The 12717-nt window shown below is 36.7% G+C and overlaps 1 protein-coding gene across 1 annotated transcript in view; it reads right to left on the bottom strand.

Annotated features, from left to right (window-relative positions):
- The window catches only part of ITPR2 (inositol 1,4,5-trisphosphate receptor type 2), a 463296-nt gene that overhangs the window by 106993 nt on the left and 343586 nt on the right, over positions 1-12717 (bottom strand). The window contains exon 46 of the mRNA XM_004435465.3: positions 377-484. Within this exon, the coding sequence (XP_004435522.1) occupies positions 377-484 (108 nt within the window). The remainder of the gene's footprint in view (positions 1-376; positions 485-12717) is intronic.

The raw sequence follows: 12717 nt of genomic DNA, 5'->3' as shown, positions 1-12717 counted from the left end.
TATTTTAATAAGCCTTCTATAGTTTTTAAAAAGAAAACTTTTCCTTGAATGATAGCTTCTGATATAATAATCCTTTCTCTAAAACATCACTGCTCTGCAATGATTGCTTCCATGACCAAAACAAAAATAATCTTATTAATTACAAAAGAAAATTTACATATAGCTCTGGTCGAAAAATAAACTTTGAAAGATGCGCATCTCAATTTCTTATAGATCATTCCTCACATCTCATCTTTTAGTATATACTTTTATAGTTTATATCACTCAGTTCCGCTTCATTGTTCTAAGAAACAATTATGAAAATGGTCTGATATAGAAAGTAAACATATCTTTTCACAGTTGGTCTCTCTCAGAGATCGTTGAGATAGATTGTTACCTCAATCTGTGCGGTGTGGTTGGCATAATACTTCAAGGCTTCGTCTCCATCATCTGGATCCGATCCTGGTTTGAGCATCTGCTGTAATAGTTTGTTGTGGCGGGCCAACTGGAGGGAAAAAAGATTTTTAGTCTTTTTTTTCTCCTTTCTTGGAGACAAACTTTGAAATTACTTAGTCCACTCTTATACACAGCTTCACAGTTCTGGAGTTAATGAAATTAATTACATTTCAGGAAAGCACGTCTATTTGACAGGCATAAATAATGGAATCACAAGGACCAGCTATGGCTACATCAATCTTACATTTTTATTTGGCGATATATATGTTCTTAGCATGAGACGACTGTGTCTTGTCCAGAGTAGATGCTCAAACAAATTAATATTTGTTGATTAAATTTATATATTCAATAAATGTATGATTGTGCCAGGAAGAAGAAAAGCCCATAGTGACATATATTGATATTCCCTATAATAAATTTAAACTAAATACACATATAAAACAACTTGATCAACAGTGTGATAGTTCAGCGGGTAGTGGGACCAATATAAATGGTAGCTTCCTATATACACATAAATAGGTATCTATATGTCAAAGAGTTTCTCTTATGGCATCTAATCAAAGCTCTACATTAGCAGTTTCTACTAAAGTCTTCTACTTCTGCATACTCATATGTCAAAATTGACGCTTTATAGGTACAGATCTCAGTTTTATTGTAATTGAAACTGGGCATTTAAAAAACAAAAATTTAACCATAAACTATCTTAAACTACTATTAGTAAAAGTAATCTTTCTCTCTCATTTGAATGTCTATTGCATTTGATGGCAAATTCTCTCACTTTGTAGATAACTAATACAAATTGCCTTCAATGTTTCTTTTATGGTTGTCTTAAATAATTCCTGAATCCTTGTAATGTATTTAACCTTTCAGATATTCTATTTATGCCTCAAGTTCCCCCAGGGCTTCTAGTAACAAAGACTCTCCATATAATTCTTTTATTCCTAGACCTGCTCCCATCTCTTACTCTGTGCCTGGCACTTTCCTAAACACTTACATATATGATCTCATTTCATCCTACTAAGAAATCGTGGGGTAGGCATGCTTATTATCCCCATTTTACAGATGGGGAAACTGAGTCATAGAGCATTTAGGAGACTTGTTCATGATAACATAGTTAGAAAATGATAGAGCCAGTGTTGAACTCAAGCTGTATTGTTCTAGAGTCAGTATTCTTATGAACATTACAGAGCAGTAAGTCAGTCTTTGCATTATTCGTGAGGTGTTAATTCAAATTGTGATTATAAAGAATGGAGATAAATTTTAAACAATAATCCAGAATCTATAAAACTAAATAAACATTATCCTTGTCAGTGATAATTTGGTAAATTAAATATTCACTCCATTGACGCTGCTCTAGAGCAAATCATTTTTGAAACTATGATTTTAGAATGGGCATTCACTCAATAAATAAATAAATGTAAATCACTCAAGAAAACCATCTCCTGTTTTATATTTACATTTTATTTTTGACTAAATGTGAATTATACAGATTTTTATTACAAACCATATTCATGAAATTTGTTGTGTCTTGTAAGTGTTTCTAAAACTCTAAACGTGTTTCAAAAGATAAAATTAATGCAGTCATTTAGGCACTTTAGTATATGTTTTAAGAAGTGGCCAGTTCTTGAAGGTAAAACTGGCATGATTTGTTTACAGATTGGATCTGGGACATGAGAAAAAGAGAGGAGCTAGGGATGACTCCAAAAGTACTGACCTGAGCAACTGAAAGTTTGGAAAGCTGTTTATTGAGGAAAAAGGCAGAAAAAAGCATATTTAGAGGGAGAAAATCAGGACTTTGGTTTTGGACACATGAAGCTGGAGACGTTATCCAAAAGCTGATCATGAGTAGGCTGCTGGATATGTTTGTCAGGAGTTCTCGGCAGAGGGTGGGGCTGGAGCTATATACTTAGGGGTTGTCAGTATATGGCTGATATTTAAAATCTGAGCCTTAATGAGGTCACCTGAAAGTCAGCTTGGACAGAAAAAAGGGATCCAAGGAACTCCAATAGAGGTTAGGAGGATGAGAGGCATCAGCAAAGAAGACTGAGAAAGTTAGACCAGCGAGGTAGGAACAAAACTAGTGAGATCAGATGTCCTGGCAGCCAAACGAAGAAAGAACTTCAAGATGGAGGGAGTGATCATCTGCATCAACTGTTGCTGACAGTCGAATCAAATGAGGACTGGGAAGTGGTCATTGGGTTTAGCAACTTGGAAGTCACTGGTAACCTTGAAAGCAGCAGTTTCAGGCAATGGTGGACACCAAAGCCTAACTGTAGTAAGTTTAAATAAGAACGGGAGGAGAGGAAGTATAAACAATGAGTATAGGCAACTCTCACCCTCTTTTTTTTTTTTTTGTGAGGAAGACCAGCCCTGAGCTAACATTCGATGCCAATCTTCCTCTCTTTCGCTGAGGAACATTGGTCCTGGGGTAATACCCGTGCCATCTTCCTCTACTTTATATGGGACACCGCCACAGCATGGCTTGACAAGCAGTGCGTCAGTGCACGCCCGGGATCCGAACCTGTGAACCCCTGGCCTCTGAAGTGGAGCACACGCACTTAACCACTGCGCCACCGGGCTGGACCTGAGTATAGGCAACTCTTGACGAGTACTGCTGTCAGGGGGAGCCAAGAAATAGGGATGCGATAAAAGGAGGGTTTTTAAAGATGGGAATCCTAATATCATGTTGGATTTTGAGAGAGATGGAACATTTGGAAGAATAATGTCTTGATTAGGTGAGAATGGATTGATCTAGTACGTGTAATCGGAAGAGTTTGCCTTAGAAACAAATTCACCCATTGTGACAGCAGAGAATATGGGCACAGGTTCAGGAGGGCAGGCAGTTGTGATGGTGGCAATACAGAGAAGTTCTTCGCTAGTTACTTTTATTTTCACAGTAGAGTAGGCAGGTGATAATGAGGATGAGAGAGGAGGTACTGGAAATTTGAGGAATAGAAGGTATGAAATAGTCAGCTAGGGAAATTGAATGGACTTGGAAAATGTAGCAGGATTGTCTGGAAGCCCTAGGGGTTCCCTTTCTGTTTGGTCAAAGTGAGGCCAGTAAGCATGTTTGTGTGTATTTCTCCAGCGATGTTCAGCTCTCTGGGTCCAGGCATGGAGTAGGCAGAGAGTTGCAATTAATAAGATTTGTGGTTTTGTCAGGTGAGTTCAACAACACACTCAAAAAGAGAGAGGTGGAAATTAAGGGTCTGTGCAAGGAATTTAAATGGGACCATGGAATCTAAACTGAATAAGGAAGGAAATGAAGCCACAAGGGACAATGAAAAGGTGGTAGGATCAAGGAACTATAGCTTCTAATGTGGTAAATAAAAAAAATGTGTTGGAATTGAGATGCTAGAAGGAAGTACTAGTTAGGAAGCGCTAGTCAGAGTGAGATACTTGAAATGGAGCTTATTGACAGAGTGCAAGGAGTAGAGATTAGTAATGATCAGGTTTTAAGTGTGCCCATATGTCATCATCTAATTGCTTCTCACGCCTCCACCGCCTTTTAACTGATCTCCCTGTGCCACCCTGTTCTCCAGAGTCTAGCCTTAACACGGGAACCTGAGTCATCCCTTTGATCAGATCATGCCTCTTTTCTACTCAAAACCCTCTGATGGCTGCCATCTTGTTTAGAGTTAGAGCCAAGCCTTCACCACGGCCAATAAGGACTACAGAATCTGACCTGTTACCTTTCTGAACTCCTCTCCTAGGACCATCCCCACAGTCCCAGGCACACTGGGCTCCTGACTGTTCCTTCAACCTGAGAAGCATGTTTCCATCTCAAGGCTTTTACAGTTGCTGTTCCCTTGGCCTGGATTCTCCTCTGCATGCCTGCATGGCTTACTTCCACACCTACTTCAGGACTTCTTTCAAATACTGTCTTATCAATAACCACGCTTTAAAAGATCAACTCACCCACCTCCCCTAACACATCTAACCTCATTCCTGCTTTATTTGTCTCCATAGCACATACTATGATCTGACATACCATATTTTATAATTGATCTATTTATTAACTATCTCACCCTATAAGAAAGTAAGCTTATGTTCTTTGAGGACACAGATTTTCATCTGTTTTGTTCACTGCTAGATTGCCAAGGCTTAGAACAGTCTCTGCTACCTAGTAGATACTCAATACATATTTATTTAACCAAATGAAAGTAAATATTGGAACTCTTTAAATTTTAAATAAAGGATAGCTTTCCAAGGTGAGACATTAATTTAAATAATTTCTTATAAATTTATTTATTAAAAAGCTTTTGCTTCTTTATAGTCACTTCATAGTGTCAAAAATTACTATATTTTAAGAAACCAATAATGCTATTTTATGTGACATAATTAATAGCGCAAATCTATATAAATAATTTTCATTTAGTATATCCTGCTTAAAAGAAACATATGAGAACTTCTCTCTTTACTGTAGTCTCAATGAGATGATTCTACATTTGTCTTGTTTTATTGTAGATAAGTGGCACTTTAAAAGATACTTAAAAAAAAAATTTAAATGCCTAGGCCTCCCTTCACATGTTCAAACATTTAAAACAATATTTGCATTCATGTTTATATAAGTAATCTATACATACTTGGAAAATTCGAAATATATAATTTAAAAAATAAAAAAGAGGGGTCGGTCCTGTGGTGTAGCAGTTAAGTGCGCGCGCTTCGCTGCTGGTGGCCCGAGTTCAGATCCCGGGCGCGCAGCAAAGCACCACTTGTCAGGCCATGCTGTGGCGGCGTCCCACATAAAGTGGAGGAAGATCAGCACGGATGTTAACTCAGGGCCAGTCTTCCTCAGCAAAAAGAGGAAGATTGGCATGGATGTTAGCTCAGGGCTGATCTTCCTCACAAAAAATAAATTAAATAAATAAATAAATAATTGCACCATTTTTTCTACCTGGATATCTTTTATATTTCTTGTTACCTAGGTCCCTTCCTGACTAAAGTAGACTAGTTTGCTCTTCCTTGATCTGTGCTCAGATAGGGCCCTGTATATATCTAAACACTAAAATTTCTCATATTGTATCTTAGTAACTATTGTTTCTCTCCAGTGGGCTGTGACATCCTCAAGGAAAAAGGCCTGGTCTTACTCATCTCTGTATTCTCAGAGCCAAAAACAGAACTAGGTTTGTCAAATAGACTCAAGAAATATTTGCTGAATCAGTGATGAAATGAGTTAGTTAATGACATTCACTACGCGCTTAAGTGGGCAAGGACTCTTAAATCTCAGTGAATTATCTCTCTGTTTCCTCCTCAATAAAAGAGAAAGGCTAAAAAAATCAGATTAGATATCAGATGATGGTAGAATTCCCAGAGTTTGCAGTAATAAAATATTTCAATATTTTTTCTTGTTTTATAGTTATTCATATACTTATTCCCCTTCTGCTAGATTGTAAGCTATTTGGAAAGGAAGGGACTGGGCACTCAATAAATGTTGAAATGAACCCTGTGAAGCAAGGATAGCACCCCTATTATATAGACAAAATACAAAAGAAGTAAAAAATATCTTAACGATTCTTGAAATATGTGAAAATGACTGGTATCAATATAGAGCTCTCTTGATCCAAATTTACAGTTTTCTAAAAGCACAGTACAAATTCTCAAGGGCCAATTAACATACGCCCAACAGTTTTTTTTAGTCCCCTATATATGCAATTCCATTAAAAATATTATGTAGAATGGTCACACTGCCAACTAAAGACATCACATTTTTCTTAGTGATGGGCTCTTTAGTCACATTTTGTCTACTATTCTCTATACGTACCCTTTTATAGGACATAAATAAAGAAAAACAACCCCAGAATCCAAAGAAGCAATAGTATCATTCCTATTATGTGCTTTGGAAACCAAAGGTGCAATCACTTGGTAAGTTTCTAGACAAGTATAATCCTAACTAAAAACTGAAAAACAGCTAATGAAGATATTCAAGGACAGCCGTCCTATAATATCCAACTTTACTTGACAGAGACCCTCACAACAGTACTTGAAATTAGCTGATGTCACTACACAACATGGTCTGGAAAAGCAACCAACAATCAATATTAGTAATAATGAGAGTCTGAACATGGGCAACAGCACTGAATGCTAAAAAGGAATAATATCATTGGCAGGAAATCTTTGGGTCCTAGAAATATTTGTAATCCACAACCATCTTTATTAGGCAATAGTAGTAATTGTTTTATATATGGTGCCTACATTTGTCATACCTACTTCGTACGTGGTGCCAAAAGAATTTTACCAATAAAGAACTCTTATTAGCTCATTATTACAAATAGAAACACTAGCTCTGAGATAACTTATCAGCAATCATAATACTAAAGTTTTAAAACAAAATGTAATGTAATACATAGCAGATATATGCATATATATTAGTGAGGAAGGGATCAAAAGCGTTGGTGGATAATTAGCTTTATAAAAGAATAAAGACATATCCCCCACAGGGAAAGACTGCCAAGAAGGGCTAAGGATTCTTTCATTACGTGTTGAAAAGAAAAAAGGAAAATCACGCACCTCGTTATTAATCATGACATATTTGTAATTTAGTTAAATACATATGCAACACTAAATAGGAATAAAAAAATATATATGTATATATAGATAAAATACACACACTCATAAGTAGAAACTATACACATAAACACATATAACCTATGGCAGGATCTTTGACTAACATTGTGCAGTTTTTTAAAATCCAAGATTGGGGAGTAAAGATGACAGACAGACTTTTCATTTTTAGTAGCATTCCTTATTAAACCATCTCACATTTATTTTCTTATCATTAGGATTTTAACGTTCATTTCAGTTTGGGTCTAAGTAAGGATGGAGTAACAAGTCAAGCAACTGTACTTGAATTATATTAGAAAATAATTATTCTTTGGCACTTCTCATCTGTGAATTTTTTCGGGTGAGTTCCACTTTTGTTAATTGATAAAACTGACACAGCAACTGGCTTTCCACAGATCACAAAGTGAGCCTGGAGTCAGAATAATTGCCTTATCTGTTTAGGTTAATAATTGTACAATGCTTTTATACCAAACACTGTCCTGTTTGAAGCAGAGAGAAATCAGCAGAAAAGAGTATTAACTAAGGTTTTACCTACTCTAACATGCTTAGAATTCACAAGCCCTATATTTTCAAAACATCTGTTTTTTTTCTGATTTTGTGATCCTGTTATGTGCAAAGCACAAAACTACTGTGGGATTATAAGGATAAGTAAGATTTATTTTCTTCTTTTAAGTAACCTACTTTCTAGTTGGAGGAATTAAAACGATTGTAGAAATGTAATTAATACGAGGAAAAATAAAACTAGAAATACAAAGACTCACACTGGTTGGTGGCACTAGGAAAGGAATCATGTAAGAAACACATCTGATAAAGGTTGTAAAAGACGGATAAAATGTCTGTCGGTGGAAAGGGGGAGGAGAGGATGGCATGAGGAAGCCATTCTACAGAGAGAGAGGGATCTGCTTGGACAAAGTCATGAAGGGCAGGTAGGTAGTGAGAGATAGGACTAGAATTTGGAGCCATACTAAACACCCACATGAGGAGTTTGAATAGAGAATACTGTTGAGGGTTGAATTGTGTCCTCCAAAAAGATATGTTCAAGTCCCATCCCCCAGCATAGGTGAATGTGACCTTATTCAGAAATAGAGTCTCTGCAGATGTGATCAAGATGAGGTCATACTGGATTAAGGTGGACCCTAATCCAACGACTAGTGTCCTTATAAGAAGAGGCAAATTTGGACACAGACACATACACACAGGGAGAATGCCATATGACAGGAGAGATTGGAGTGATGCACACCAAGGAACACCAAGGATTGCTGGCAACCACCAGAAGCTAAGGAGAGGCAGGGAAAGATCCTACACTAGAGCCTTCAGAGAGAGAATGGCCTCACCAACACCTTGATTTAGGACTTCTAGCCCCCAGAACTGTGAGAGAGTAAATGTCGGCTGTTTTCGGCTGTTAGGTTTGTGGTTAATTTGTTATGGCAGCCCTAGGAAGCTGTCTTAGTCTCTTCAGGCTGCTATAACAAAAATACCATAGACTGGGTGGCTTGTAAATCACAAAAATTTATTTCTCATATTTCTGGAGGCTAGGAAGTCCAAGATCAAGGCACCAGCAGATGTGGTGTCTGGGGAGCACTCGCTTCCTCATAGATGGATGTCTTCTCTCTATAACCTCATTGGAGGAAGGAGCAAGGGATCTCTCTCAGACCTCTTTTATGAAGGCACTAATCCCATTCATGACGGCTCCACCATCATGACCTAATCATCTCCCAAAGGCCCCACCTCCAAACACCATCACGTTGGGTGTTAGGATTCAACATATGCTTTCAGGGGGTACACAAACATTCCATCTGTAGCAGAAGCTAATATAAATACAAGCCACAAAGGAATCTTTCTCTTAATTGTGGCAAAATAAACTGAGATCCTCTTACCCATTCTTTCCCTTCCATTAGAAAAGAAATTTGGGGTTAGAAAGCACCCACTTGGGAATGGTGCCATCTGTCCAGAGCTACTCTCAGTACTGTGAGGTCCTTTATAAAGAAAATAGCAAAAGGAGATATAACCGTTCCTCTAGAATATTGATGCTAGAATTATTATTCTGTTAGGAGTAGGGTCAAAGTCATGTTAAGAAGAAAAGGCTTTCTCACATGAGACTGAACTGTGTGGTCTCAGCCAGAAAATATTCACTGTGGCAGGAGGTGTTTGCACTTAGACACTTTAGAAGGAAATCAGCTTCAGGCATTTCTAGTAGAAAGGAGCATATCCTCTCCACTTCAGTCAGCAGAATCTAGGCTGCAGGAAACCTCCATTAATATCCAGCTGAAGTCTCAAGCTGAAAAAGTGAAGGGCTCTTTTCTCAAGGAGGAAGCGGTGGCATTTCCCAAAGGAGAGGGGTGAGAACATTAGAGAGTTGGTGGGAGGGATGAGATGGAGGAGAAGAAGTGGGGAAGAGTATTATAGATGGGCTATGGGAAGCAGATGAAAGTACTGATTCTCCACCAGTGTAATGGAACAGATTCCTTGGAAAAAGTAACAAATCTCAGTCTTTCCTAAAAAGTTAATTCTGGTTCTTTTTTCTCTTTCCCAGACTTCTTTCTTCCCTACTCGAACATGGTTATCTATAGGGTCTCGAGCAGAATTTGGACTGTAACCAGAATAGAAAGAGACAGAAACGGTGTCCATTTTTCTGGACTTCCAAAATAGGCTCTTGAGAATTCAAGGAGAAAACCCCAAAGAAAGCATGGCCAAGAGGACAGCCTCGCAATGGATAGGAAAGAAAATAGAGGAGGCGTTCGTTCTGAGGAATACAGTTTGGCAAACGTGGGAAAGAGATGGCAAGAACTCCTGAGCACCTCGTGAGGAAGCTGTGGGTCACCAGCCCAAAGGAGGTCTCCAGACTGTTTTCTCTCATCCCTGCCACATAAACACAACCACAGGGAAGTAAGGAACTAGTCCCTTCCCTTTCCCCACAGGACTGAAGAAGGGACCCCAGAATGCCAGCATTACCCTACACTACGGCGTCCTTATCCAAGGAGTTTAAAAAACAAAGGTTTTATTTATCTAATATCTAAAAATTCCTCTATGGTTCTTAGAGATCAGTCTATCATTTCTATTATAAGGATGGCCAAACTAAGACAAAGATATGGGCAAAATGATAATGAAATTCACCAAAATTAAAAAACAAAAAAACTCAATTTTCAGATGATCTAGATTCCTATTCATTAGGATCTGTCTGAAATTACAGTAAAATCAACAAAAGACTTTTAGTGATTATAATAAATAAATGTTTGATAGCTCAACCCTTGAAACAGGGCAACGTAGGAGAGAAAAAAGCCAGAGTAAATGGCCCATAAGAAACAATGCATTTTTAAATGATTAAGGTAGTAAGTTATCCTTGTACTATGGTTTTGACATAAAGCATTACAAAGTGTTGTGATAAAGAATCTAGCTTTCCTACTGATGCTAAAATTTATCCTAATAGAATGGTTCTCAAAATGTGTTTCCTGGGCCAGCTGCATCAGCATCACCAGTTAGAAATGCAAATTCTCGGGCCCCATCTCGACCTTCAGAAGGACTTTCAGAATCAGAAACTTGGGGGTGGGGTGGGAGTGGGGTGGGCATGCTGCCCAGTAACCTGTTTTAACAAGCCCTCCAGGTGATTTCAATTCTGGTGACATTTGAGAACTACTATCCTGATAGATTTTATCACCAGGACCCATTTAGATTCTTGACAGGGAATCCCTTTTTTTTAACTCTAAAATTAAACATGAAAGAAGCAACTGTTATTAAAGGAGTTTTTTCCTTTAAAAACCTACATGAAAAATAGAAACATTTAGATACTTTTAATAACAGTAAATAAGTCACTGAATAAATTTTTCAAAAAAATTGAAATTGGGATCAGACATATAAAAAGTACTCCATTTAATTTTTAAAAATTGATCATTTATCACTCATGGCTTCTAACTTCTGAGCTCATTTTGCTCTTTTAAAAAGATTTCTGTACTAAAATCCCATTTGAGTAAAAAATTTTGCTTATAAGGAGATTTATATAATTATAATAGATAATAAATATATTAGTTTGTAAGTCTATTTTCACAAAAAGGTAGATGAACAACATTACCTTCTAAAACAAGCTTTCTCCCTACAATTATTTAAGTCAAATTTATTCTTTAGTTCTATTTTTTTCCACTAAAACAGATCATACTTTCTCCTACTTCAATACTTCAGAAGCTATGTATATTAGTATCATTAATAATTTATCATTTTAAGGGAAAATACCTGAAATTTTACATTTTTTCAGGCAAAATTTAATGAAATATAATGCTTAATTGCTTCTGATACAATGTAAGAATATACATCAATATTTTCTGAATGACAAACTACATGAAAATAAATTGTAAGTAGGTCATCTTATCTGAAATCAATATTTCACAAAAATATTCTATATTAATCATTGTTGAATGTCCTATTTAAAACAAAATATTTCATAATGAGAAGCAAGAAAGACACTAATTCTACATGTTTAGTGGGGTTATTCAAAACGCAGATAAACATTAATAAGAAAAAGAAGGCAGCAACTGATCTCTAGGCAATCCCAAAATGATGTACACTGGGAGTTTTTGCTTTTGTTTTGTAGAATTGACGAAAGACAGACATTTCTTCAGACCCTATTTCTTTTTGATGTAAATAAAGACACGTCTTTGAAATTTCTGAGTCTCACTATTCCCATAAAAGAAGTAATATATTTCTTCAGACCCAGAGATGAGAGGATAATACTGCTTTAGTAGCTTCTTCAAGCATCTAGAAATAAATTTGCTGACTATTTACCATCATGTCCCCTCCCTAGTGATTTTTCAAATGTGATTTGGGAAACACCAGAAGAACAGAAGGATCTTTCTCCATGATAATTAAAATAATGATATCTGAGTGTGAATTATTTTTTTTTTTTTATTTTAGTGTATCTCCTTCACTTATCCCGGGAGGACAGGAATTTTGTTTTGTTCACTGTTGTGTCCCATGTGTCCCTGGAACAGGGTCCAGCATAGAATAGCTCCTTAATAAATATTTATTGAATGGATAGATGGATGGATGGTATGGAGCATTTTTATTTGTTTGTCCAATTTTAATGATAAATGTGTTTAAATTTCCAAAACTCACTGATTTTTAGAAAATGTTGAGTTATAATTTACAAATGTGAAAGATGTTTTAATCTCTATTTCTGGAATAAAGTAATTAGTCATTGACTTACAGCATAAAGAAATTAGGAATTATAGCATTGCTTACCTGTTCAAAAGCATTCTGATTCTTTCACTGATTCTAGTGATTCTTTTTTTTCCCTAAGGCAAGCACCAAGAGGTGAAGAAAGCCATTTTTTGAGACCTTTGACCATATTAAAATAGGTCTTGTGATTGCCAGGGAAAACTCAAGAGTTTTGGCTCTCAAAGTAATTGTAGTGAGTGAGCTTATTATCCACACTGAGGGACTATCTCTGGTTCTGCCACTGCCCTTTCATGGAAACACGTACAAATCACTTGACTTTTTTATGTCTAATTTGCCTAGCTGTGAAATAACATAATACCTACAATACTATATTAAGGAAAATTACTGGAGGATCTGTGCTCCTAATGCTCCTTACATTCCTGAACCGACCAGGCTTAGTTAAAGAGCATAGTATTACTATTCTACTCTCCAATACGATACACCTATTCTAAGAATGAGTCAATTACTTTTCTGTTGCTCATAGTCTTGACAAAGCCATTTTAAAGTGGGTTA

The sequence above is a fragment of the Ceratotherium simum genome, chromosome 17 (assembly GCF_057802395.1).
Source record: "Ceratotherium simum simum isolate JZ-2026a chromosome 17, ASM5780239v1, whole genome shotgun sequence".
Classification (NCBI taxonomy): Eukaryota; Metazoa; Chordata; class Mammalia; order Perissodactyla; family Rhinocerotidae; genus Ceratotherium; species Ceratotherium simum.
Note: the sequence above shows the minus strand (reverse complement) of the source record. Positions and strands in the feature narration are given on the sequence as shown.